The 27,467-nt window shown below is 37.9% G+C and overlaps 2 protein-coding genes across 2 annotated transcripts in view; both read right to left on the bottom strand.

Annotated features, from left to right (window-relative positions):
• Positions 1 to 5,827: 5,827 nt before the first annotated feature.
• The window catches only part of LOC126609984 (uncharacterized), a 61,544-nt gene continuing 39,904 nt past the window's right edge, over positions 5,828 to 27,467 (bottom strand). Inside the window, exon 2 of the mRNA XM_050277920.1 lies at positions 5,828 to 6,329. Coding sequence (XP_050133877.1) covers positions 5,914 to 6,329 — 416 coding nt within the window. The 3' untranslated portion in view covers positions 5,828 to 5,913. The remainder of the gene's footprint in view (positions 6,330 to 27,467) is intronic.
• Positions 11,359 to 13,805, bottom strand: LOC126609982 (probable WRKY transcription factor 40). The gene is made up of 5 exons (XM_050277918.1): positions 13,400 to 13,805; positions 13,209 to 13,277; positions 12,419 to 12,763; positions 12,198 to 12,314; positions 11,359 to 12,070 (listed from the first exon to the last, which is right to left on the bottom strand). The coding sequence occupies exons 1-5, from the start codon at positions 13,478 to 13,480 to the stop codon at positions 11,717 to 11,719; spliced, it is 966 nt and encodes a 321-aa protein (XP_050133875.1). The 5' UTR covers positions 13,481 to 13,805; the 3' UTR covers positions 11,359 to 11,716.

Raw genomic sequence — 27,467 nt, 5'->3', positions numbered from 1 at the left:
TTGGGCTCAGCCGTTTTTTTTTTTGTTTTTTTTGTTTTTTTACCCTCTAATAGGGTTTATACAGATATCTCCGAATGATACGGAAAATAAATTACATCATTCAAAAATAAGGAAAGTAAACCACATCACTCTGGTGAGGTGTTATTCCTTGCTTTTGTAGTGTACCCATGTGCTCTCGCAGAGGAAAGCCTTCCCTTTGCTTTCTGCTTTTTCTTGGTTTTTTCTGCTTTGCTTTTGCTTTTCTGCAATTATCTCCGAGACTGATTGAGTAGTGGGTTGTTTCATCATTCTCTGGTGGTGGCTTAGAGAAGCAAATAATGATAAAGCAAAATAATAAAGAAAAAGGGATCTTATCTGCGATCACGGAAGAATTAATTTTTTTTTGGTAGTCCAACCTTTTGTGCGTCAGCAGTTGATTTGTTTGTGTTGTCCACGTCGGCTTTTCTAGAAAAGCTTCTTTAGTCTCTATCTTCCTCCAAATTTCAGAAAAGCACTGATAAAGCTTATGAGGCATGTGAAAACATTGTGGGACGTCGGCATTTAATATAGCATTTCTAGCTCCTGATTCTTTAAAAACACCTTCCTTATATCTGGGCCCGGCTTTACACTAGCACATGGTGGGACTGGGGGTAGACATAGACCATCCGTCTTCCCTCTATTTGCATATGGCTTGGAATAATAAAGAAAAATGAGTCTTCCCTGCCTTTTTCTTTTTCTTTTTCTTTTGATCGTACTTTCTCTAAGAATAATCATCAGGTGGAATATCAGCCAAAGTTTAGTCAAAAGTGGAAGAGGAAGGCTGGACACCGAGGATAGTGCAAGCAATGGAAGTGGCGGAGAGAGGAGGAGCATCATTTCTACAGTTCTTCACTATGAATCGTGGCTTATCCAGGTGCAGCAGCAGCAGCACGAATTGGGAACTGTGGAAATGCGAGTGAGGGCTGACGATGGACGACGACCGCCGAATGTTGATTCCCACCTGGTCTTGGATATGCTGGTATGAGAATCTTCATTGCACGAAAAATAATAAGGCCAGTAGCTGCCAGATCTAACTCCTCCAGACGGAGTGGGCAAACTTAATGGCCTTCTTACGTCTACTAGCCGACAGATCCCGATGACGTCCTTTGTTGCCTGCTGCTCCGTCGGCATTTTCGCCGGCTAGCACCACGCCCTTCTCAACGGGCCTCGATTCATTCTCACTCTCCTCTCGCAGGTAATCGTCAGCAATGGCATCACCATCGTCCGGCGGCATCTCCAGCGGCCTTTTTGGGTAAGACCAGAACAGTCATGGAAGAAGGCCATCTCGGGCTGGATCATAACCTGGTGGAAGGTATGGCGTTGCACAGCTCTTGGAGCGTTGTTCGAAACGGGATCCAAAGCAGGCTCCTTTCGTAGGAAGTTTACCACGTCGGCAAGAAAGCCAGCAAAACATCCCGCTGTGCAAGTCGCGATTTCTCGTCGTAATACTGAGAGGAGGAGGGAAGCTTGGATGTGGTCGAAATCATGATGATCCTCGGTGTTGCAGGATCTAGTACGAGAGGAAGAGTTGTTGCAGGTGATGCGGAGAGATTTGAGCGCACGACACCGTTTTGATGGTCTGATGAATCCTGTTCCAACCGTGAAGACCAAGCGATGCAAAGAGGAAAAAGAAGGCGAAGTTTTTGGGACCGGACGGATGGCAGCTGAGCGATCTATCACGTGGAGTTGAGCTCCGGCTCCGAGCATTGTTCTAAACCAAAATATCAACCACTGAGAGAAAGAGGAGAGAGTGCTTTCTTGTCAAGCTGTCGGGCCTTTCAATTTGGATTTATGCGGTCCTCCCTCCTCATCCTGTCTTTCACGCTCACGAGCTTGACTTCAAGAACCCTTATCGATCGAATTTCCTTCTGAAAGTATTATCTACTCCAGCAGCAGAGAGAAGTTGCAGAGAGGGATAGAGATTTCTGGAATCCAATGTTGGATGCTATTGGGAGTAGTGCAGAATGTGTGTGTCTCTGCTTGTGGGTGGTTTGGTACTTGGGTTTCTGCAGATTTTAGGTGGAGGTTGTGGTGAGGTTTCACGGTTGAGGTAAAAAAAATGAAAGAGAACAACATAGTTTTTTGTGTCGATTCCCACAGACGGCGCCAAATGTTGTTGCACAAAACCGGATGGTCTTGGTACAACGTAAATCCGACCGTGAATCTGCATAAAATGTAAATGACACAAGAGTTATCGTGGTTCACCCTAAGGTTTGGGCTACGTCCGCACTGATTGTATTATATTTCTCTGTTGAAGAGGGAGAGAGAGCTTAAAGCTTAGGGGATGTGAAGAGGGAGAGAGAGCTTAGAGCTTAGGGGATGTGAGGAGGCTTATTGTTTGTGAGGGTGATGATGCCATTTTATAGAATAAGGGCTCCTCCCCTAATTACATATTTGCCCTTTCCTTTATTACGTAATTACATTTACGTCCCTCGAGTATTTATACGAGGTCTAAATACGAAGGCCCTAAATATGGTATAAACAAATCCAGAACGAAATCGCGCTAAAGCTAGGACGTCACCCGTAAGTGGCGCGCTGTGTGGCCCGAGCACAGTGATAAGTGAGCAAGGGTCGCTGTATCTCCATCGGCACCCGGATGCAGTGTTAAATGAGCAAGGGGGCCATAGAAACTTCTTTTCGAACGACTCCACTCAAAGTTGTTTGGGGGCATATGCTCCTATCAACTTTACACAGGACACACAAAAGAAGTACTTTGATCCTATTAGACGGGGGATGGTGAAGAAGCTAGGACAGAAGGGTAGAGTTCAAGAGAGTAGAATGCGTTTAGGAACGTGGAATATAGGAACCTTAACGGGAAAACCTATGGAAGTAGTGGAAGTTATGGTGAGGAGAAGGATAAATATTATGTGCCTACAAGAAACTAAGTAGGTTGGTCTTAAGGCAAAGGATCTAGAAAACTCAGGGTTTAAACTTTGGTATTCGGGCACAAATAGAATGAGAAACGGTGTTGGCATCATTGTGGACAAGACCTTGACACAAGATGTTGTAGATGTCAAGAGGGTAGGAGATAGAATCATGGCAATCAAGATTGTAATAGGACAAGAACTCATCAATGTGATTAGTGCGTACGCACCTCAAGTAGGGTTAGATACGAGTTCGAAGGAGAAATTTTGGGAAGACCTTGGAGACTTGGTGCAAGGAATTGCTCAGACGGAGAAGTTATTTATAGGAGGAGATTTAAATGGACACGTGGGCAGGGAGACAGGCAACTATGGAGGTTTTCATGGTGGCCATGGTTTTGGGGAGAGAAATGAGGATGGGGAAGCTATCTTGGATTTTGCAATGGCATATGATCTCTTCTTAGCCAACACCTTCTTTAAGAAGAGAGAAGAACATGTGATCACCTACAAGAGTGGGTCGTCAAAAACACAAATAGATTTTCTTCTAATGAGGAAAAGGGATCGTATAACTTGTAAGGATTGCAAAGTTATACCGCGGGAGAGCTTGGCTAATCAACATCGCTTGTTGGTGATGGATGTACATATCAAAAGAGTGAGAAAAAAGAACAAGACTTGGAAGTGCCCAAAGACTAGATGGTGGAATCTAAAAGGAGAAAAACAAGTCATTTTCAAAGAGCAAGTAATCACCCAGTGTGTGTGGGATAGAGAGGGGGAAGCTAGCCAAATGTGGGATTCCATGGCTAGCTGTATCTGAAAAGTAGCAAAAGAGGTATTAGGAGAGTCCAAAGGCTTAGCTCCACACCAAAAGGAATCTTGGTGGTGGAATGAGGAGGTACAAACAAAGGTGAAGGCTAAGAAGAAATGTTGTAAAGCCTTATACAAGGATAGGACCAATGAAAATGGTGAAAGGTATAGAAGAGCGAAGCAAGAGGCGAAGAAAGCTGTGAGAGAAGCTAAGTTAGCGGCTTATGACGATATGTATAAGCGATTAGATACCAAAGAATGAGAGTTGGATATCTATAAACTAGCTAGAGCAAGGGAAAAGAAGACAAGAGACCTAAACCAAGTGAGGTGCATCAAGGATAAGGATGGAAAGGTTCTTGCTACAGAGAACGCGGTCAAAGACAGATGGAGAGGTTATTTTCATAATCTTTTCAATGAAGGACATGAAAGGAGTACTCATTTAGGGGAGTTGAGTAACTCAGAAGAGTGTAGAAACTACTCATTTTATCGTCGAATCAGGAAGGAAGAAGTGGTTGTAGCTTTGAAGAAGATGAAGCATAGAAAAGCAGTGGGCCCAGACGATATACCGATTGAAGTGTGGAAAGCCTTGAGAGAGACAGGTATAGCATGGCTCACTGACCTTTTCAATAGGATTTTGAAAACGAAGAAGATGCCAAACGAGTGGCGAAAGAGCACCTTGGTGCCTATTTACAAGAATAAGGGCGACGTACAAAATTGCATGAACTATAGGGGTATTAAGCTAATGAGTCATACAATGAAGCTTTGGGAGAGAGTCATTGAGCATAGATTGAGGCAAGAGACACGGGTTTCGGACAACCAATTCGGGTTCATGCCAGGGCGCTCAACCATGGAGGCAATCTATCTCTTACGAAGATTGATGGAAAGATATAGAGATGGGAAAAAGGATTTACACATGGTCTTTATAGATTTGGAAAAAGCGTATGATAGGGTCCCAAGAGACATTCTTTGGAGGATTTTAGAGAAGAAAGGAGTACGAGTAGCATATGTCCAAGCTATAAAGGATATGTATGAATGAGCAAAGATTACCGTAAGAACTCATGAAGGACAAACCAAAAGCTTCCCCATAACTGTAGGATTACATCAAGGCTCATCCTTAAGTCCTTACCTTTTTGCGTTGGTAATGGATGAGTTAACAGGACATATTCCAGATGATATTCCTTGGTGTATGCTTTTCGCAGACGATATAGTGTTGATAGATGAAACTCAGGAAGGGGTAAATGCGAAGCTTAACCTTTGGAGAGAAGTGTTGGAATCTAAAGGTCTTCGCCTAAGCCGATCAAAGACAGAATATATAGAGTGCAAGTTCAGTGCAAATGGAGGCCAAAATGAGTTAGGGGTGAGGATCGGAGATCAGGAAATACCAAAGAGCGACCGTTTTCGCTACCTAGGATCTATCTTGCAAAAGAACGGAGAATTAGATGGAGATCTCAACCATAGAATACAAGCTGGATGGATGAAGTGGAAGAGTGCATCCGACGTGTTGTGTGATCGTCGTATGCCACTGAAGCTTAAGGGAAAATTTTATAGGACGGCAATAAGGTCGGCGATGCTGTATGACACAGAATGTTGGGCGGTGAAGCACCAACACGTACACAAAATGGGTGTAGCGGAGATGAGGATGCTTCGTTGGATGTGTGGGCACACGAGAAAGGATAAGATTAGGAATGAGGATATCCAAGGTAAAGTAGGAGTAGCCGAAATTGAAGGAAAACTGAGAGAAAATCGGTTACGGTGGTTTGGACATGTGCAAAGAAGGCCTACTGACGCTCCGGTTAGAAGATGCAACTACGGGACAAAGGTTCAGGGCCGAAGGGGTAGAGGAAGACCTAGGAAAACTTTGGAAGAGACTCTAAGAAAAGACTTAGAGTACTTGGATCTAACGGAGGACATGACACAGGATCGAGCACAATGGCGTTCTAAGATTCATATAGCCGACCCGACTCAGTGACTTGGATTTTTCAAGTCTCCAATCGAGAAGTTTTCCCCACTCGGGAAATTAAGGGAACACTACCTCAACCTACATGCTCCACTCACAAAGCTTCAACATACAAGCTTCAACAAAAGAAAAATTCAAAGAACTTAGTGAAGATGGCTTTGGTGTATTTAACACAATACGTTGAAATGAAACAAAGCTTATTTATTGATATCTCTAAGAAGTTACAAATATGTACATATACAAGAGTCAAAATAAACAAACAAGAGGAAGCCTTCACAAAGGTTGCTTAGGAGAAGTCTCAGCGGTCGGCAGAGCCCCAGAAAGAGAAGGCACCAGAGGGGGATCATTCGGAGCCTCAGTACTGGACAGCACCCTAGAAGGAGGAGGCATCAGAGGTTGATCATTTGGAGCTTCATTACGCGGTACAGCCCCAGAAGACGAAGGCAATAAATGCCTTTGGAACAAACCCACAAACCTCTGATGATCATGTAAAATCTGACCATCAGATTCCTTCATCTGGTCAAGCTTCCTCTTCATGTTTGTAGCATAGTCATGAGCGAGCCGGTGCAACTGTTTATTCTCATGCTTGAGCCCTCTAATCTCCTGTTTGAGACTCATCACTTTAGCCGCCAATGATTCAACTTGGCGGGTTCGAGCAAATAGGCGTTGGGCCATATTAGACACAGAACCTGCACACTGAACACTAAGAGCCAGAGAATCCTTAACAGCAAACTCATCAGACCGTTTGGAAAGTAGTCTGTTATCTTTGGGAGTGAGAAGGTTTCTGGCCATCACCGCAGCGGTCATATCATTGTTCATCACGGAATCCCCAACGGTAAGATGACCAGTAGGGGATAAGAAGGATGGGCGCCATATGTTGTCTGGAGAAGGCGTGGCTGCCTCTTCAACAAGGTTCAAGTCAAAACGACGGTCGGAGAGGCCAGACATTTTCAAACGTGTTGAAGAGAAAAGAGGTTGGACAAATCAAGATCTTAGAAATGCAAGAATGGAGCTTCTACTGGTGGAGATTCAAGTGTGCTTTGGAACTTAATACCAGCCTCTATAAAAATCCGCACTCGATGGAGCTTTAGAAATCAAAGAGGCGCCTGCCCAGAAATCGAAAAGGCGTTTGCTTTCTCAAAAGCTGGGCTGCTCAGAGACCACGAGGGTCAATCTCAGGAATCGAATAGGCGTTTGCTTTCTCAAAAGCTGGGCTGCTCAAAGACCACGAAGGTCGATCGCAGAAATCGAAGAGGCGCTTGCTTTCTCAAAAGCTGGGCTGCTCAGAGACCACAAGGGTCGATCTCAGAAATCGAAGAGGCACTTGCTTTTTCAGCCTTGTCAGCACCTGTCACATGCACACTCAACTTTGCGGAAATTACGGGCATTCTGTTGAAGATTTCTAGTGAAGTAGAAAGCACGTGAATGTTACTATTCAATCATTCACTTTCCACACGCAACATCAGCTCACGGGTACCACAGATAACTTTGCCAAAAATCTCTGACAAAGTTTAGACACGTGAAGCTTGCAGCTCCCATTACATCGCTATGACCAAGAATGGTAAAAGAATAGCAAAGAAACAGCACTAACAAAGTTTGGACACATAAATTTTGAAGGTCTAGCTACCATATTATTACCCACAAGGGTAAAGGAACAGGACCATTGTTGGATAATTGGAAAGTCCCTGTGGGTCAACCTCTGTGCTCCGTGGCAAGGTAGACTAGCAAACAGGCCTAACCTTTACTTACATTCGAGAAAACACTCCCAACAAGATTGCTTGCTTCAAGATCGAAGAGGCACCGTCCTCCGAATCTCGAGAGCCAGACTCCCAACATGATTACTTTCTCAAAAAGCGACGAGACACCGCTCTCCGAATCTCGAGAGCCAGACTCCTAGCAGGATTGCTTTCTCAAAAATCGAAGAGGCACCGTTCTCCGAATCTCGAGAGACAGATCCCCGACAGGATTGCTTGTTCGAAAACCGAAGAGGCACCGCTTTCTCAACTTCGAGAGCCCCTTAGATAAAGCTTGTCTGTAATCCTCACACCGTTTTCTCAACTTCGAGAGCCAGATCTCCTTGGATAAAGTTTGTCTGTGATCTTCACACGTAACATCAGCTTTCCAGATACCACAGACCACTTTTTCAAAGTGCTCTGACAGAGTTAAAACACGTGAAGCTGACAGCTCCCACTACCGTGCTATGACCAAGCAGGGTAAAAGAATAGTATTACTCCTTGTTAGGGAGACTCCTATATATGTCGACCTCCATCCTCAACGGACAGGCAGACCTGCAAAAATGCTCAACCCTTCCTCATATCTGAGAGGGCACTCCCAACGAAGCCTCTCGAAATACTCAACTTTCTTTCCCCCCGAGAATACCTCTGCAAACAAGCTACACTAGAGCAAGAATATCTCATATCATCAGGGTTAAAAGCAAGAGTATCCCATATCATGCTTTTTCCCTGTCTTTTCCTTTGGCCTTGTTCTTACCTGCAAGACAAGGAGAAAGAGAGCAATCAGTCAGCACTTGGAATCAAGCTTCCAGTTCGGAACTGACTACCTAGAACCCCATTGCTCTCGAGTACTCATCTTCAACATCTTATGCTTCCCGAGAAGATACCACATCTGCCTGAGGAACAAATAGGGCAAGTGAGAAGGATACAAGGAAGCATGTGGAGACAAGCGCAACAGAACACGTGCCGATACATCCACTACTTTGTCAACAGCAAAAGTATCCCATATCAGCAGGGTCGAACGTACTCTAGATTTGATGGACTTGTTTTGACCCTCAAATTCTTCAGTCGGCCTTATACTCTGGTGGAAACAAGAAAACCCTCCAGCCCGGTTCAAGAATAAGCCTGTGGAAAGTTACTTTTTCAAAAGCAAAAGTATCTCATATCACCTTTTCTCCTTTTCTTCTTTTTATCCTTCATGCTACCTGCAAGATAAGGAGAAGGATAACAATCAGCCGGAACTCGAAATCAAACTTCTAATCTGGGACTGATTGCTTGGAGCTCTGATTGCTTACCTTGTCTGTCACCTCTTTCAGCAGATCCCCTAGCTCGGCGACTTGGGGGACTCCTACTACATGGTTTGTATCGCGCTTGACCAAGCCTGAAACTACAAGTAAGCGTCAAGTGAAATTGATACATTACCTTGTGCATCTCCACCAGTTAAAGATACCACCCCTGGAGGGAGGAAGAGTACTTCCAAAGAAGAGGCCACATCTACCTATGAGACAGATAAGGCAAGTGAAGACGATACCACACTTCAGTACTTAAAAGCTTCGTGATTACGAGATCATTCTTCCACAATATTTCCTAATGTCATTTGTACTAAATCATTCACTTGTACTCACTAAAGGAGAGCTTGAACCTATATATTGTGTAAACCCTTCACAATTAATGAGAACTCCTTTACTCCGTGGACGTAGCCAATCTGGGTGAACCACGTACATCTTGTGGTTGCTTCCTGTCTCTATCCATTTACATACTTATCCACACTAATGACCGGAGCAATCTAGCGAAGATCACAAACTTAATATTTAAGATGATATTCTTTGGTGTATGCTTTTTGCAAACGATATAGTGTTGATAGATGAAACGCAGGAAGGGGTAAACGCGAAGCTTAACCTTTGGAGAGAAGTGTTGGAATCTAAAGGTCCTCGCCTAAGCCAATCAAAGACAGAATATATGGAGTGCAAGTTCAGTGCAAACGGAGGCCAAAATGAGTTAGGGGTGAGGATCGAAGATTAGGAAATACCAAAGAGCGACCGTTTTCACTACCTAGGATCTATCTTGCAAAAGAACAGAGAATTTGATGGAGATCTCACCCATAGAATACAAGCTGGATGGATGAAGTGGAAGAGTGCATCCGGCGTGTTGTGTGACCGTCGTAGGCCACTGAAGCTCAAGGGAAAATTTTATAGGACGGCAATAAGGCCGGCAATGCTGTATGGCATAGAATGTTGGGCGGTGAAGCATCAACATGTAGGTGTAGTGGAGATGAGGATACTTCGTCGGATGTGTGGGCACACGAGAAATGATAAGATTAGGAATGAGGATATCCGAGGTAAAGTAGGAGTAGCCGAAATTGAAGGAAAGAGGAGAGAAAATCGGTTACGGTGGTTTGGACATGTGCAAAGAAGGCCTACTGACGCTCCGGTTCGAAGTGACCACGGGACAGAGGTTCAAGGCCGAAGGGGTAGAGGAAGACCTAGGAAAACTTTGGAAGAGACCCTAAGAAAAGACTTAGAGTACTTGGATCTAACGGATGACATGACACAAAACCGAGCGCAATGGCGTTCTAGGATTCATATAGCCGACCCCACTTAGTGGGAAAAGACTTTGTTGTTGTTATTGAAGCTTTAGTTTCCTTTGAAACCTCTCAGTCTAGTCCCCAGTAAACGTTAATCTTTATAGCATTTAAAAGTCACACCATACTTTTAGAACCAGTCATCATTTTTATGTCAAATGTAATTCATTTGCGCTGTCCTTATTTTTTTGCTTTCCTAATTTTTTTCATGTCATATGTATTCGTTATGTGTAGTTATTTTTGAATTAATTATGCAGAGTAAAGCAAACAAAACTGTTATACGTTGTACATTGAAGCAAAATAGATGGTGATAATTGTTCTAAACCAGACATCTATTGAGGAAGTAAGTTATGGAATATTGATGGACAGACAAGTAATTAGAAAATTTTTCCATGGACCTGGCCGTATCCTTTTCCTTGGTGAAATCATTAACTGATTCTGATTAAATTCAGTCAAGTTTTCATGGAGCTGGGGGAATTATCGTACCACCGGTTGCTTCCACTTCAGGAGTTTCATGGCAGAAGCAGTTGAAAGAGATGCAGTTTCGAGTCTAAAGGCGAACTGCAGGAGCCAACCCTAGCCACAATATCTATGGATGTATGTATTTTTTTTATACAACAGCAATCAATGAAGTCTTTAGATATAAGGTACTCCATTAGGCTGGAGTCTAGAGTGCTCTTCTGTATATAAAACATGTTGAATCAATTCTGTTGGTTTATACATATTATTATTAGTGACTTCATTGTTATCAGCTTTCCTAGTTTAGCTCAACTGCCTCATTGTTTGTTTTGACTCAAAACTGCAATGGTAATGGTAGGCTATGTCAAAGACACTTTTCTCTTTTTGAAAGCCTCCTTTGTCTGTCATTGACCAAGAAATAAACACCGACTGACGGTCCGTTGTTGAATTCAATTAGGAAAAGAATCTCACAGTAGTCACAGTGGTTGAAACTCTTTCTGATCTAATTAGTTGAATACATCAACCATATGAACTCAAATTCCGTTTTGGCAACTCAAGCCCCTCTCTTTCTTGTTGGATTAATGATGAAATATTGTTGGTGCAGGAAAGCATATTTTGGTGCAGGAAAGACGAATGATGTTGGAAATTTGAGTTGCTACAGCAGAGATCTTGTATTTCTTATTTTCTGATGATTACAATTGATAAGCCAAAGGCTTTATAAAGAAAATAAAAAAGACGAGAGTTCTTACTAGACAACTGAACAGACATAGCTTAGGAACTTTAATACACTAACTTGCTGGAAATGTCTAGACTCTTAACGTTAAAGTTCCTGGGAATAAGGAAGTGCATTAATTCCAACATCCCTATAGAAATATGGCCTATGGTAAATTTGATATACAACATGTATAGAAAAATTTTAGGGGGAAAACTAGTAAAGGTAACAGGTACAATGAAACAGTTTTGCTGGCATTTTGCCCACGTTTGAAGCAAGAATAAAATCAGTGGTTCTCAGAGATACAAAAGCCATTTCGGCTGAAACCATACAATTCAAAAGCTTTAGCTGTTTAGTTCTGCTCATTTTTACTATTATGCAGATCAATGCGTCTTAGCTGAACTAGTAGCCACTACATAGGCTGCAAATTGCAGTCCAAGTTTCAAAGAAATCTTGCCCCTGAAGCGGATTGAATTAGAAAGGTTGTGTCCTTTTTTCCACTGTTGTATTTACAAATGCACCTAATCTTCAAAAGCAGTCTAACAAGTGAAACACCAATGCTCTTAATTGAAATTCACCATTTCGATGGTTTTAGTAAGTATTGTGTTGAAGTATTCTTCCTGATATGGCTGTTGCAAGTGCTTTCGTGAAATCGGGATCCTTCGTCAAGGAAGAAGCCATCTGCTCAACCAAAAATTTGCGAACTTCAGGTGTTTCAGTTCTTGTTTTTGTGCCCTCGGCATCAGCAGTACTGGACTTGGATTTGGTTAAGTCAAGAGTAATTGTAGGTCCAGATGAACCAAGGGAGGTTGAGTAAGGGACCGATCCTATGGTCATGCAGCGGTTTGAGCCCGATGTTGCTTCAATTTGGGAAGGGTTGGGGTGGTTGTGTTCACCTTCATAAGTTCCCACCAAAATAGATTGGTCCTCAACACTTCTTTGAACCTGAAGAGAAAATTATGGAAAAAAATTAACATTTAATTAATAAGAAAAATAAAAAGCAAATTTGACTCCGTCTATTTACAATAAGTTTTAAGCAAAAAAGAAGGAACGTTAAGGAATTTGGACTCACCTTCTTTTTGACAGGGCAGCTTGGAGCAAAAGAGCATTTGAAGTAAGCTCTAGGACAAGGATTATCCCTCGTAACTTTTTGGCCATATTTCCTCCATTGATATCCATCTTTCACAACCTATAAAATGCACATAAAATTCCTCAATACAACACCTTGAATAAATAAAATGAGTTCACTGTAAGTATGTGACATTGACTATGGATTGAGGACTAACTAATTACCAGGCTTGTCGTATCAGATGCTTCGGTCCGGACATAAATCCTTGAAACCTTTGCCTTGATGGTCTCTTCCCTTGGTTTCTTGAACGATTCGCCATCACTGGAGCTGCTTTCGGAGTTTCCATTCACTGCTCCATTCATGATATTGTTACTGTTGGTGTTGTTGTTGCTGCTTTCAGACTTTCTTTTCTTTGAAATTGGGCTAAGCTCCTTCTCTGGGTTCTTGCTCATGTACTCCAACAGTTGGCTTCTCAAAGCATTGTAGTTCTCTCCCATCACCGTCAACATTTCGGTTAGCTTCTTGTTCTCGGCACTCACCCGGTGCAATTCTTCCAATAGACGACCACTCTGTGAACCAAAGCAGGCCATAAAACCTTTTAGCCATGCAACCCAAGTATTTTATTTCATGATATCAAACTATATATGCTCTGATACCATGTTAAGCTTTTCGAATAGACACTTCAGCGACTTACTACTAATTAAGCATTTATATTCCATGGTAGCGAACCGTGCTCCTAGTCCTAGACGCCTCAGCGGCCTACTAGTATATATGTGTGTAGGTGCACATATATAATATTTATGTTTATATAAATGTATATATAGATTTCATGTTTCAAGTGTTAAAGAGGTTGGATATCGAAGTTTTATAAGCCATAGATTGGTTCTTCCTAAAGAAAAAGATTGTGAAATAAGTAATAAAAAATATCCTTATAAGCCATGAGGGCAGGCCTTAATTGGCAACCACAAAACAAGAAGATAGAGAAGGTAAGGTGGAGAAAACTAAGAAACCAACCTCTTCTGTAGAGGAAAGCTGCCTCCCAAAGTCGATCGATATTTTGCTATGCACCTCTTGTTTAATCATCTGAAATTAATCAAAGTAAATATTTAAACTTCTATAAGTTCATGAGCAACTTTTATAAACAATTAAGCAAAGTGATGTTAAGTGTAACTATATATTAGAGATTTTGTTACATTTCGACTTACCGGAGTATCATCGAAAAGTCTGAGAGGCCTGGAATTAAGATCCAAAGTAGTATCATCATCATATGCAGCTGAATGGTCCATTTCCTTTGAAAGTAACAACACTAGTTCTTCCTTCCTTGAAATAATCCTCAAGAAATCTCTCAAGCTCTCAAGTTTGATCCAAATCTTGACCAAGTAGTTGTGTGGAACTGTCTGAGTTTTGCCAAATCAAAGGCAGATTATATATTATATAGAACCAGAAAAAGCTTTTGGTCCAGAAAAAAAATAAAGAGAACCAGAAAAAGCTTTAGAGTTATTAGGAAACTGGGTCGAAAGAGAACGAGAGAGAGAGAGAGAGAGAGAGGAAGATAGATGAGAGATGAGATGAGTAGTGTCAGTGAAGAGCTGGCATGAGCTTTCAGTTGCATATATTAGGAAACTGGCTTTTGGCGTGAGTTTATAAGAAGAATATTATATTAGGGACTGCAAGTTGTCCGACATATTGGTTGTCATGGAGTTTGAATTTCCTTCTACTTGATTTTTCTAGTCAAGCACGCCATATCAAAAATTAAATAAACCATTTGAATTGTGTTGTGTATGCTATTGAATTTTATTGATTTTTTTTATTTTTGTAATATTATTTAGAAATAGTGAAGGGGCAAGAGAAGTTCTATTTTGACCCGGGTCTGCGTCCATAATATTATATAAGGTCTTACCTTTTTTGTTTTTCTAGTGGGGTTAGTGACTATCAATGAATAATATTATGGGCCTTGCTTTTCTGGCACGTTTAGAACTTTTAAGCATTTTTTCCACGTTCCATGAATCTACGTATTCTTTTTTGTATTCACATTGATGAAAAATGTATATATCTGTTTTTGTTTTGTAAGTCCGAAACTGTCAACGCACTTGTTCCACGGATGTACAAACTACTGTTTATCAACAGATCTAGCCGTGATAACTTGAATCTGAAATTGGTATAGTAAATTGTAAACAATATTATAGTTCTCGTTAAATTGAACATTCATGGATCATCAATAAATGATCTAAATCGGATATCAGATAATGTAGAACTTGACCATAGAATGGATCACCATCCAGCAAAACTAACATTCTTCATTCTCCATGAACCCAACTTTTACAACTTTTTTGTGCACATGCATGTGGCAGTGGCATACATGTTTTACCGATGACATCAGTTTGTTTTTTTTCAAATGAGGATAATGAAAGATTAGGCAAATTAAACTACTCATAAGGTTAGCTTGTGGTACTTTTTAAGAAGGAAAAAGAAGGGTAATAGTATCTTATGTTTTGAATGGTGATTTTGTAATGCAATCACGTCCATGTCCAAAATTTTATCTTGGACATTTCCAACATAAATACCTATCTTATTGCAGTAATAACAATGTCATTATTATGTGTTATTACTACATAAGAATCACTATTATGTAATTATAGGTTGTAAACTTTAATGATTCTTATGTAACCTTAGGTTGTAAACTTTGATGATTATAACCGAAGAACCTGCTACCAAATGGTGACATTCAAAGGAACGTCAATGCTACATGAAAGGGTTCCCGAGTGTCGGGTTGTTAGCACATGAAAGAAGGGGAAACCGAAGGGAGATTTTTCATTTTTGTTTTCTGATCTTTTATTAGCAAGCATTTTGTTTCCAGTTTAATTTTATGAATTGGAATTGTCAAGCCTCTGCTGTTCATATCAACATTTTTTTGTTATTCAACATCACCTTAATAGCTAGATTCCTATAATATACAAATTTGGGACGTTGAATGTTAATATCTTTTTGTAACTTCGTTAAACATGAACGCTAACATCAATAGAGCAATAGTCTTATTTAATTCAAGGGTATCTGAAGCTCAAAATAAAAGGTTCAAGGCATAGAATTTAACCAATGGGGGAGGGGAGACTATCTCATCCTAAGGTGAAAGCATACTACAAGCTTCTTGAAGGACTTATAGAGAAGGTCTTAGTTTTTTTTTTTTTTTCTTTTATAAATTGCCCACTAAAAGAAATTGTCAATAGCGAAATTCAAACCTAAGTTTTGATTTAGCAAAGAAAATAACTTTTACCAACTCAACTTGACATTATCGGTATATTATTTTTGGGGTTATTGTCACATTCCTTTTCAAAAGGTAGTTCATGCAAGTGGCTATGATAATTATAATCTGGATGGAGTGTTGAAACTTGAAATACCAAGGATTTTATCGAGAATTTGACTTCCTGATTGTGGTGCAGCTAAAAGGAGACTATCTTAAACAAATGCCAGAAGTATAGTACACGTAAAATTAATTAATTTGGAATGATGATCATGCTGATAAACCATATACGTATCAGCAGCAGTAAACTATTAGTAGAATAAAATCGTTTACTAATTATGATTTTTTATATAATGTGTGCGTGTACATATGCTAACAAAGAAATGTTAGTTTTAATAAACTGTTATTACGTAATGACACTCGTCAAAGCTGTTTTTTGTTGAATATACATGATAAACTGGAATTATATATTGAAATAGAAAGTGTTTGTGCTGAGTGTTAATCCACCCAAAACTGGAAGATTAATGAAGGTGAATATGATTGTAAAACAACTATATATGGACTTTTTTATTATACCTTTATTTGTTTTGTGAAAAGCCAAAAGTATGTCTTGGATTTGATCTCTTCCACCAATTAAAAAATAGCAGCTTTCTTTCACGTGCACGAGTTCATATTTTATGGACTTCACAAATAAGTTTCCCTCCTTCCCTATTATAAAATTTCAAGGCCTACTTTGAAATTTTCTTATTTTGGCTTGTGTTATTTGATGAGTCTATTTTATACTATGTGTTTGATCATATTTATAGTATTAATTTATTGGTTATTTTGTGTGAATTTTGATATTTTGATTTATATTTTCAATATAAGACATTTGACTTCCTCTTGAGCAAAAAATATTCAAAATGACGAATTTTGGAGTAATTCTAATTGAAGGATGTTCGTGAGTTTTTCTACTTATTTGTGTCAAAGTTTCATATTTTTTTTACTAAGCGGATAATTTATGGTGATGAAATAACAGAGTAGCGTACAATGCTGTCGAAGTGATGTTTTGGGCTTTTTTGGGCTTTTTGGTGTTTAAGATGATGGTTTTTTTGTTTGAGACTTTCTGCAGTCAGGACATCTCAAATTTTAATTCAAGTGGTGGCTATTTTGTAGCTAGGCAGATTTCCCAAGGTTAGAATAGAAATATATTTCCTAATTATCTTATTTTATTACGTTTGATAGTTTTTAGAAGACATTTTCTAGAAAAGATTTTATTTTGTAGTATATAATAAGGCTATTTAGCCATTAGATTCGAAACACATTACTTTGGAGAACTTGGCTAGACTTTGTTGATTTGTATTATTCTTTCAAGGTGTTTTATGTCATTTTTCTATTTCAATAAAATTCCTTTAGTTTTATGATTATTCATAACTAATTTCTTTTTCTAGGGCGAGGCCATGAGTTTTAGCATGAATATGTACTCTTTATTTAATTACTTATAATATTAGGCATGCTTGCATTGAATTATTAATCACTGTATTTAAACCGTCTCCATATCTTGATGCTTAGTATCATTAAGATGTTAAGATAAGTAATCAGATGCAATTCGGTAGGAATATCATTGGAGGATTGTGACACACCCCGACCCAGATGGAGGCATGCTGGCCGTCACGTGAGGGTGACGTAGCCATGAGCACAGTGTGGAAGCAATAAAGATAAGGAAATGCGAATAAATAAAAATCAACTAACTAGAGCACTAGATAAGGTAAGGTGCAAGACGAGAATAAGTGTGAGTTCACAATCAGAGCATAAGTAGCCTAAGTGCAGTCCAGTAGGACGAATACTAATTATACAACACAAAGATAATCCTACATTGGTGATAATCTGTCAGAGCTACCGTGAATTCCTCGTAAGCCACCAGCAAGCACTCCTAACTAGAATCTGGAGGGGCGCAAAACAGAAAGTGTGAGTGGGCAAAAACAAAGCTTTTCAAAACTATTTTATTTAACAAAAGTTCTAACCCCTCGCCATAAAACTTGTATAATTTCCCAGAAAATAGAATGCATATATACATATACATATCTCAAAACCATGCTAAAAAACGATATTCATAAGTATGCCGTGCCAAATATCTCAAAATAACAGAATCAGTAGCTTAGGTGAAATTACATATCAGTCGAATCCACCTAAAGTGGCATGTACGGCTGAATCTATAACTCAACAAGTATGCCTGCACATGAGTCGGAACCACCTAAAGTGACATGTACGACAGGACTGTGTGTAAATAAATAAATACATTCTAGTGCTACGATCGCATGAAGACTGCGAATAATCGTGGGTTACCTACGAGTCGGAACCACCTATAGTGGTCTGTACGACAGGACTGTGCACCTAACTTGGATCCAAGATGAGCGTATGGTGTGGGAGGTGAACATCACGTGAAGGCCTGTGCCTTGGCCACGGGTGTGAGCACTTACATCGGGGTGCAAGTTTATAAATTCTCAACACATCTCACATCATCATCAAATCACACATAAACAGTATACAACTTACTTGGTACTTACCTGAGCGTCCACAACATCAAATCATATTTATGCATACTATATTAATTCATATTCTAAGTATAAATCAATAAGCATGGCAATTCAAAACATAATTTCATTTAAATGCATTTTCTGGGAAAAATACCAAGTATGTAGGTATATATTGAAAACCAAAAGCACACTCACTGATATGTGGAAGGGTTGTAACCCCCGAGCCTTGCTTGACTGCGCTCGTTCTCAGGATATGTCTCACCTATATGCAAAACAACTATATAAACGTTATTTAAAGCACATACACAAAACTAGGTAATAACTTCTCATACAAAGCTCCAATGGGGTATTTGAATATACCACCGAGACCTACTCAATCTTAGGAACACCCCCATATTTTTAGAAAAATTTTCCGAGCACCTACGCACCCTCACACGCAGGCACGTGCTTGGCACACCAAACGGATTCCCTAACGGCATTAGGGAATATTTCGTTAAAAATCAGAATATACCATTATAATTACCTGACGGCGTTAGAATATTCCGTCAACTTTGACGGAATATTCTCCTCCTTCTTCCTTAGTTCGCCAGAGTCTGGCGCCGGTGCCGCTGCTATCGTCGGAAACTGGAAAAATCTTTAAAACTTCATATCTTCTTCGATTCTCAACAAAAATTCATGAATTATATACCAAAATGAAGCTTAGGATGAGATGAACAAAACCTTACCACTTTTAGCTCCAAAAATCCACGGGATTTCACCGAAAAAGACACGATAATCTGGCCACCTCTGCAACTCATTAAAACAAGGCTTCTCGACGTCCAAATCACTTCAAATTTCTTCCCTGAGCTTCGTGAAGATTTTCTAAAGCTTCCTAGGGTCTTCAAACTCACTGGAAGGTCTACGATCACGATTGAATGAACAGTGCTCCAAAACTGGGTTATCTGGTTTTCGGGAAAACGAGGTCTTCACGTCGAACTAGGAACATGAATGAACTCTGGAGCTAGCAAGGAACACAAAACCAACCTTTAAAGCCTCGGTCTGCGATTAGTGAGCTAGGTTCGAAGTGGTCCGTACGGTTGTACGGAAAATGGGTGGAAGCCGAGAGAGAGAGTCAACGTGTGTGGGTGTATGTGTGGTCCGGATTGGTCCCCAACCAAAAACAAGAAAATAACTTAAGTTCCAAACACTTAGGAATAAAAGAAATGGGTCAAAATCCTAAGCTTAGACCCACAACACCACAAAACGTTCAAGGGCACTTTAGTCATTTCACCATCGATAAAATATATTTCGGGACGGGCTGTCACAGATTGAGTATTGTTTCTTATGGTTAATAATTGTAATTTCACGTAGGAAATTAGGATGAATATCATGTCTCAGAAGTTGCATGGTTTTTCAAAGGGTTTATTGATTTATTCTTATTTGTTTTTTAATTTGCATCAGGTTTACTGGAGATCGTATTGTAGAAATTTAAGGATTGTTATAAAGAGTTTATTGAGAGCTGATAACTTTGAAGTCGTCTCATCCAAGGTCTAAAATATCGATATTATCCCGATATTTCCATCGAAATTTTCGTGTCTTTAGACTAGCGATATTTCCGATATCATTGATATTTTAGATCTTTTAGGAACTCTATGTGGTACTAAGTCACTCATGTATCTTACCATGCAATGTATAAAGTGTAAAATATTGTACTAATTCATTATATATAAATGATTATGGTGTGTTTAAACTTCTTTCATTAATTACTACATATTTTTTACTCTCACAATATTTGCCAACTCGCTATATAATCAACTTAAATCAGTTAAATCCATCATGCAATGCATTTCCTTCTAATTTTTTGTGATAAACTAATAGATAATTGACTAATTAAATATCTTGCAAAGTTTCAATCAAAATTTCCAAGTTTTTCTTACAATTTCCGTGGTTTTTATTCAATTTTTATCGATATCGATAATATCCCGATATTTCCGTGTTTTTGGACTACCAATATTTCCGATATCACCGATATTTTATACCTTGGTCTCATCATATTGTTCCCCTTTTTTTTTACTTTGGTTAAAGTTGTGGCATAGCGTTCTTTTTTCTCTATTCTGAAGTTTTGTCTTATGCGGTTGTTTTTGAATTTTTGTAACCGAGACTCACATCATTAGTGTACAACACGCAGCCTTTTGATTCCTTGCTTTTTGAAAGTTTGGTTAAAATTTAATCCCTAAATAAGATGAAGTTTAGAAAAATGTCTTATACAAGATTAAAAATTGATTTTAGTCCTTAAACTCTATTTAATGCCAACATATGTATTCAATGTCTTTTTTTTTTATAATTTTATAGTGTTCATGAATTACATTTTATGAAAATATTATAAATTTTAATTCTCATTATGGTGAGTATCTTATATAAGAAAATATTTTCGTAGAGATTTTTCGGTACACTTATGTTTTTGTATATTTTCTTATGTGCCACTAATTCATTACAATATATTTAGGTACGAACATTTCAGTACACTGGGTTATTATAATATGTTTAGGTATCGACATTTAGGTACACTAGTTTAGTATAATATATTTAGGTACCAACATTTCAGTACACTAGTTTAGTATCATATAGTTAGGTACATAATTTTTGGTACACTTATGTTTTTGCATATTTTCTTATGTGTCACTAATTCACTAAAATATATTTAGGTACGGACATTTCAGTACACTAAATTAGTAAAATATATTATGATACAGACGTTTAGGTACACTAATTAGAAGAAGTTAAATACAATTAATGAATTAAAATGTGTATAATAATAAATTTAAAATTTAATGTAATGAGTTAGTGGCGTAGCCAAAAATTTACATTAATGGGGTCACGAACAAGAAGCTTTTGAAAGTTGAATATACTTTCATTTATAATTGGTAACTACATGTTCCCATATTTTTGAACGTCGTATCACAATATCATTATCAATAGAATCAAATACATTTTTCATTGTATATAACCAAGTAATCATTAAACCATTGATAATGATATTGTGATACGACATTAAATAAGATATCTATTAAATATTAAAACAAAAATATAATATGAATTTGAATTAAGTACACATTAAGGGACTAAAATCAATATCCAATATAACACCATGTTTTTATTAAATTTTGTTGATACACAAAATCAGTGAAGACTTTGGTACAACAGAAAGTGTTAAGTTTGTGACCTTCACTAGACTGCTCCGATCATTAGTGTGGATTAGTATGTAAATGAATAGAGATAGGAAAGCAAACACAAGATGTACGTGGTTTACCCAGATTGGCTACATCCACGGAGTGGTTTAATTGTGAAGGGTTTACACAAGTACATAGGTTCAAGCTCTCCTTTAGTGAGTACTAGTGAATGATTTAGTACAAATGACATTAGGCCATATTGTGAGAGAATGATCTCTATTTATAGAAGAGAGTTTTTAGTTTCATTCTGACATTGACACGTGTCGTATTGTGATTGACTTCTGATGTTGACACGTGTCGTGCTATGATTGGCTTCTGATGTCGACACGTGTCGCGCTGTGATTGGCCTCCTGGTTTGAGGGAAACTCTTTTGGGTCCTTAATCGTATAACGTTGACTGGTGCTCAGTAGTTTCAGGATTGGTCAAGTATGGTACAAACAAATTTTAATCTTCTTAAAGGACTAAAATTCAAAAACCCCAATATCGAATATGATATTGTTGAAAAATGTAGCAATCCAGTACATAATCCTAAATCATAACCACCACCACAATTGAAGTTGTGTTGCCATAGAATTCACTGCATGTAACCAAGAAATTGAAGAACAATTAATGGGCAAATTTGAAAAAAAATATCAATCTTCATTGACCCTATTGTGAATAATAATAGAGAATTAAAAGCCGCTTAATGACGGCTAGTCATGATTAGACAACTACGACCAACAGCGCACGGGTAAATTGCGGGCGAGTCCTTCTAGTCAAGGTAGAAATAAAGTTATAGAGACAATGGAATAATTTAGGGGATGGGCTTTTAGTGGAAGGATTGAAATGAGGGATGAATAGACCGAGCCATAATAAGAAATTTGTGTGAAAATCAGAAACGATGAGGGTGCAGGACACTAGTTCTTCTTCCTCTCAAGGGGTTTTGGTTTTGGGTTTTTTTTTTTTTTTCTGGATTTTTATTAAGGAAAACTAATGAAAATGGTTTGAAAACTTTGAGTTTTAACGATAAAGATAAAATAAAAGGTAAAGTGAATAGTACCAGGTTTGACTTTTTAGTGTAAAAATATGATTTTTTGTTAGAGTGAACAGTACCATGGGTTTTTCGTTAAAACTCTCTTTTTATTAAGGCTTGGTCCAAGACCATGTGATCACTTGCTCAAATATTAGCTATAAATTTTTTATTCTTCTTAAAAAAAAAAAGGTTTTAGAGCTATGTACCAAGAAATTCGCTTGTATGCGGTTATTTAATTGAGAAGAAATTAGGTTCTCATCCCTATTTTTTATATTCCATTGATTAAAACCTTATTCATTTTCAAATTTTAATCAAGGTCTTTGGGTTTTAATAAACGCCATTTATTTAGTGTTAGAAACGTTACATTTAGTATATTTATATTTATGGCTAAACTTTTTATCATATATTTCTATTTGTAGTTTGTTTTAAATTTTAAATTGTACCAATTTTCTTTTAAATTTTAATTTGTACCCATATATTAATTTCTTTTTGTCCCTTATTTTTTAAACTTTTATTTGTACTCATAATTTATTTATAATGTACCCATTTTTCGTTACAAATGTACCATTTTATTATATGCAAAATGTATCCCTTTTTTTTTGTTAGTACTATTTTTATGTAAAATGTACCCATTTTTTAATGTAAAATCTATTTATTATTATTTTTAAATCTAGAATGTACCATTATATATATATATATATATATATATATATATATATATATATATATATAATGTACCCATTTTTTGTTATATAAAATGTCACATCCCGACCCGGGCCCCTACCATATCCCAAACTTGACTCCACCATAACACGATATTGTCCGTTTGGGCCCCGACCACACCCTCACGGTTTTGTTTATGAGAACTCACACAAGAATTTCCCAGTGGGTCACCCATCCTGGGATTACTCTCGCGTGAACTCGCTTAACTTCGGAGTTCCTACGGAACCCAAAGCCAGTGAGCTCTCAAAAGACCTCGTGTAAGGTAGAGATGAAAATATACATATAAGGCTTACAGGATCCTCACCCCTGGGCGATGTGGGATCTTACAATCAACCCTCCTTAGGGGTCCGACATCTTCGTCGGCACACATTCGGCCAGAGATTGGCTCTGATACCAAACTGTCACATCCTAGCCCGGGCCCCCACCACATCCCGGGCTTGACTTCACTGTAGCACGATATTGTTCGCTTTGGGTCCCGACCACGCCTTCAAGGTTTTGTTTCTAGGAACTCGCACAAGAACTTCCCAATGGGTCACCCATCCTGGGATTGCTCTCGCGCGAACTCGCTTAACTTCGGAGTTCCTACAGAACCCGAAGCCAGTGAGCTCTCAAAAGGCCTCGTGCTAGGTAGAGATGAAAATATACATAAGGCTTACAAGATCCTCACCCCTGGGCGATATGGGATCTTACAATCCATCCCCTTAGGGGCTCGACGTCCTTGTCGGCACACATCCGGCCAGAGATTGGCTCTAATACCAAATTGTCACATCCTGGCCCGGGCCCCTACCACATCTCGGGCTCGACTTCACCGTAGCACAATATTGTTCACTTTGGGCCCTGACCACACCCTCATGGTTTTGTTTCTAGAAACTCACACAAGAACGTCCCAGTGGGTCATCCATCTTGGGATTGCTCTTGCGCGAACTCGCTTAACTTTGGAGTTCATATGGAACTCGAAGCCAGTGAGCTCCCAAAAGGCCTCGTGCTAGGTAGAGATGAGAATATACATATAAGGCTTATAGGATCCTCACCCTTGGGTGATGTGAGATCTTACATAAAATGTGCCCCTTTTTTGTATAAAATGTATCAATTTTTTGTATGTAAAATGTACCCAATGTACCAAATTTTAAATGTAAAGTGTAGCCAAATTTTATTATATAAATGTACTCATATTTTATAAAAATAAAATAAAATTCTTTTTTTTTAATTTTATTTTTTATAATCTAGAATGCACCCATAAGCAATTATTATTATTTTTTTTTGAAAACCCATAAGCAATTTTGAATAATTGAGTTGGTAGTGTAAATGAAAGCAAAAAAACGGTTGAGTTTTTATTGGTACTATTGCATCTCTTTTATTATTATGTCATTTATATGGTAGGGGAGGGGTTTAAATAAAAAACCTAAAATGCATAAGGTTTAAATTTATAACAGTTAGGGACCAAAGATCGCAACTAAACTATCCCTTTAATTAATCTCATGAGCATACGGTAGTATTTTTATCATTGAGATTTTTAGGTTATCTTCCTTTTGACGAGGAGCGTGGCTCGACTTTTGGGTACAGTTGCTAATGGATTATCAAAACAAGATTAATCCAAGAATTCAAAGTGGTTTTCAATTTTCAAATGGCTGCACGTGGCTAAATTTAGATTAAAAATAGTGGTTAAAGTTAGACTTTTGCATTACCAAATTGCTTAATTGGACGGTGGGGTGCGTCACCAAATGAGGTCATGAGCTTCAGCGCATAAGCGAAAAATAAGTCAAAACCTAATGCCTGAGAACAATGACAAGAAGTACAGCAAGACCAAACCCAAGCTACAGACCGAGACCAAATGAAACACACCCAAAAATATAGATATTATAAACTCGCACAGTAGATATGTTAGAGATTTCAATAATACATATATAAATTATTATTATTATTATTTTGTGTGTGTGTGTATATATAATAATGTATAGACTTGGTGCTGCATTGTGCAGCATATGTCATAGGGAAAGGCTGCTGCTATGGTGCGCAGGAAACCTACGGACGGCAAGGTTGGATTTCGTTTAACCTTCGTATATTTTGTTGAATGGTTACAACTATTAGTTAAAAGACATGATGCTTACTCAAATTATATGAGTAAAATTAAAAGATGTAATAAGTCAAAATTATTTTCTGAAAATTCTAAATAGAAGATATCTCTTTAGGATCAACAATATTAAGAAGGGTTGTATATCTTCAACTAAAATGAAAGGACTCGATGAATGGGTGCTTAATGCCTATAAATACCTATTGTGGCATAATGTTTCATACGCAATTTTCAAAAATTTATTTCTACATTCCTTGCTCTCTACTCACTCCATCACATTCATACAATTTCTTTCTTGTTATTTCTAAGGGAATACAATTCGGTTTGCTAATCGAATATTTCATACTTTGTTGTATCCTGGAAGTGATTTGCCAAGAACCCTTTAGCAAACTCATTCGATTGGGAGCAAATAACACTTTAAGGAAATGATTCAAGTCGTACCTCAAAGTCATCTTTCGGATTATTCTCTATATTTCTATATTTAATATAACAATCTTAAAGTGTTATTTTCGTCATGGATAACAAATCTGATAACATGACTTTGAAGATTATCAATCAAGATGTCTACAAGTTAGACAAATTTGATGGATCAAATTTCACCCGATGGAAGGACAAAATGCGTTTCATGCTTACTGTTCTAAATGTCATATATGTGTTGGACCCGAAATTGAAGCCTATTTGTGAACCAAGTGACAAAGACTCGGACAATATAGTTGCCGATCGAAAGAAGCGTGAAGAAGATGAATTGGTATGTTAAGGACACATCTTAGGCACATTATCTGATCGTTTATATGACATGTATGCACACATTCAATCTCCAAAGGAAATTTGGGAAGCACTTGAACACAAGTACACAAAAAAAAAAAGAGGTACCGATAAATTTTTAATGTTCAAATATTATGAATTCACTATGTTTGATAACAAACTCATCATAGACCAAGTTCATGAATTATTGGTTTTGGTCTCAAAGCTTCGTGAGCTTAAAATAGTTATTCCGGATTCTATGATAGTTTGAGCTATTATGGCAAAATTACCCTAAACATGAAATAACTATAGAAAGAAACTTCTACACATGGTGGAAGATATTAGTTTGAAGGATTTGCAAAAGAATATTCAAATTGAAGAGGAAACTCGAAATCGTAATAAGAATTTTACAAATCAAGATTTCTCTAAAGTTCACATTGTCGAAGGAAACAAGTATAAAAAGAACTTCAAAGTCAAAATTGACAAAGGGAAGTTTAAGAAGACCAATTCTAACAACAATCAAAAGAATGTAAATGGTGTCTGTTACCATTGTGGAAAGAAAGGTCATTACATTCGTGATTGTAGACACAGGAAAGCAAGTGAGGAATATGCCAATAAGACCAATAGCACAAATATGGTGGAAAACTCTGGAATTGATAACATTGTTGCAATGGTATCAATGATGCATATTGGTATGATTACCAAACTGAATATGGCAGCAACAATAAAATCCTCTGATTGATGGCTTGACTCATGGGCTACTATACATGTGTGCAATGACAAGGCACAATTCAAGACATATGAAGCATCAACGGACAATCAAGAAGTTTTAATGGGGAATCATAATTCCGCCAAAGTTCTAGGAAAAGGAACCGTTGAACTTCAATTTACTTCTGGGAAGAAATTGACGTTGCTTAATGTATTGCATGTTTCAGAAATTGGAAAGAATCTTGTGTCTGCAAATTTATTATGTAAGAACGGTATAAAGACTGTTCTAGAGTCCGACAAGTTAATAATGTCGAAAAATTGGATGTTTGTTGGGAAGGGGCATTCTTGTGATGGGATGTTCAAACTAAGTATTAATAATAAAGTGAATTCTTCTGCTTATATTGTTGATTTTTCCTCTCATTTATGACATTTACATTTAGCACATATAAAGTTTAGATTTTTAAAATACATGCGCACACTTGGTTTAATTTCTTGCAATGATGATTATAATGATAAATGTGAAACATGTATTCAAGCGAAAATGACTAAGAAACCTTTTCCAACTACCGAAAGAAATACAAATTTATTAGACTTAATACATTCTAACATATGTGAATTTAATGGTGTTTTAACAAGAGGAGGAAAAAGATATTTTATCACATTTATAGATGATTGTTCTAAGTTTACTTATGTTTATTTATTGTCTAATAAAGATGAAGCTTTTGAGTGTTTTAAGCGCTATAAGGCTGAAGTTGAAAACCAAAAGGGAAGGAAAATTAAATGTTTTCGTAGTGATAGAGGTGGTGAATATTTTTCACATGAATTTGATATTTTTATGAAGAGCATGGTGTTGTACATCAAAGAACTGCACCTTATACACCACAACAAAATGGTTGGGCAGAAAGAAAAAAATATAACACTCACTGAAATGATTAATGCTAATACTCCAAAATATTTATGGAGTGAAACATTGTTTACTGCATGTCATATACACAATAGAATTACATCTATGAAGACACATGTGTCACCATATGAAATTTGAAAAGGAAGAA

The sequence above is a fragment of the Malus sylvestris genome, chromosome 17 (assembly GCF_916048215.2).
Source record: "Malus sylvestris chromosome 17, drMalSylv7.2, whole genome shotgun sequence".
In the NCBI taxonomy this organism is placed as follows: Eukaryota; Viridiplantae; Streptophyta; class Magnoliopsida; order Rosales; family Rosaceae; genus Malus; species Malus sylvestris.
Note: the sequence above shows the minus strand (reverse complement) of the source record. Positions and strands in the feature narration are given on the sequence as shown.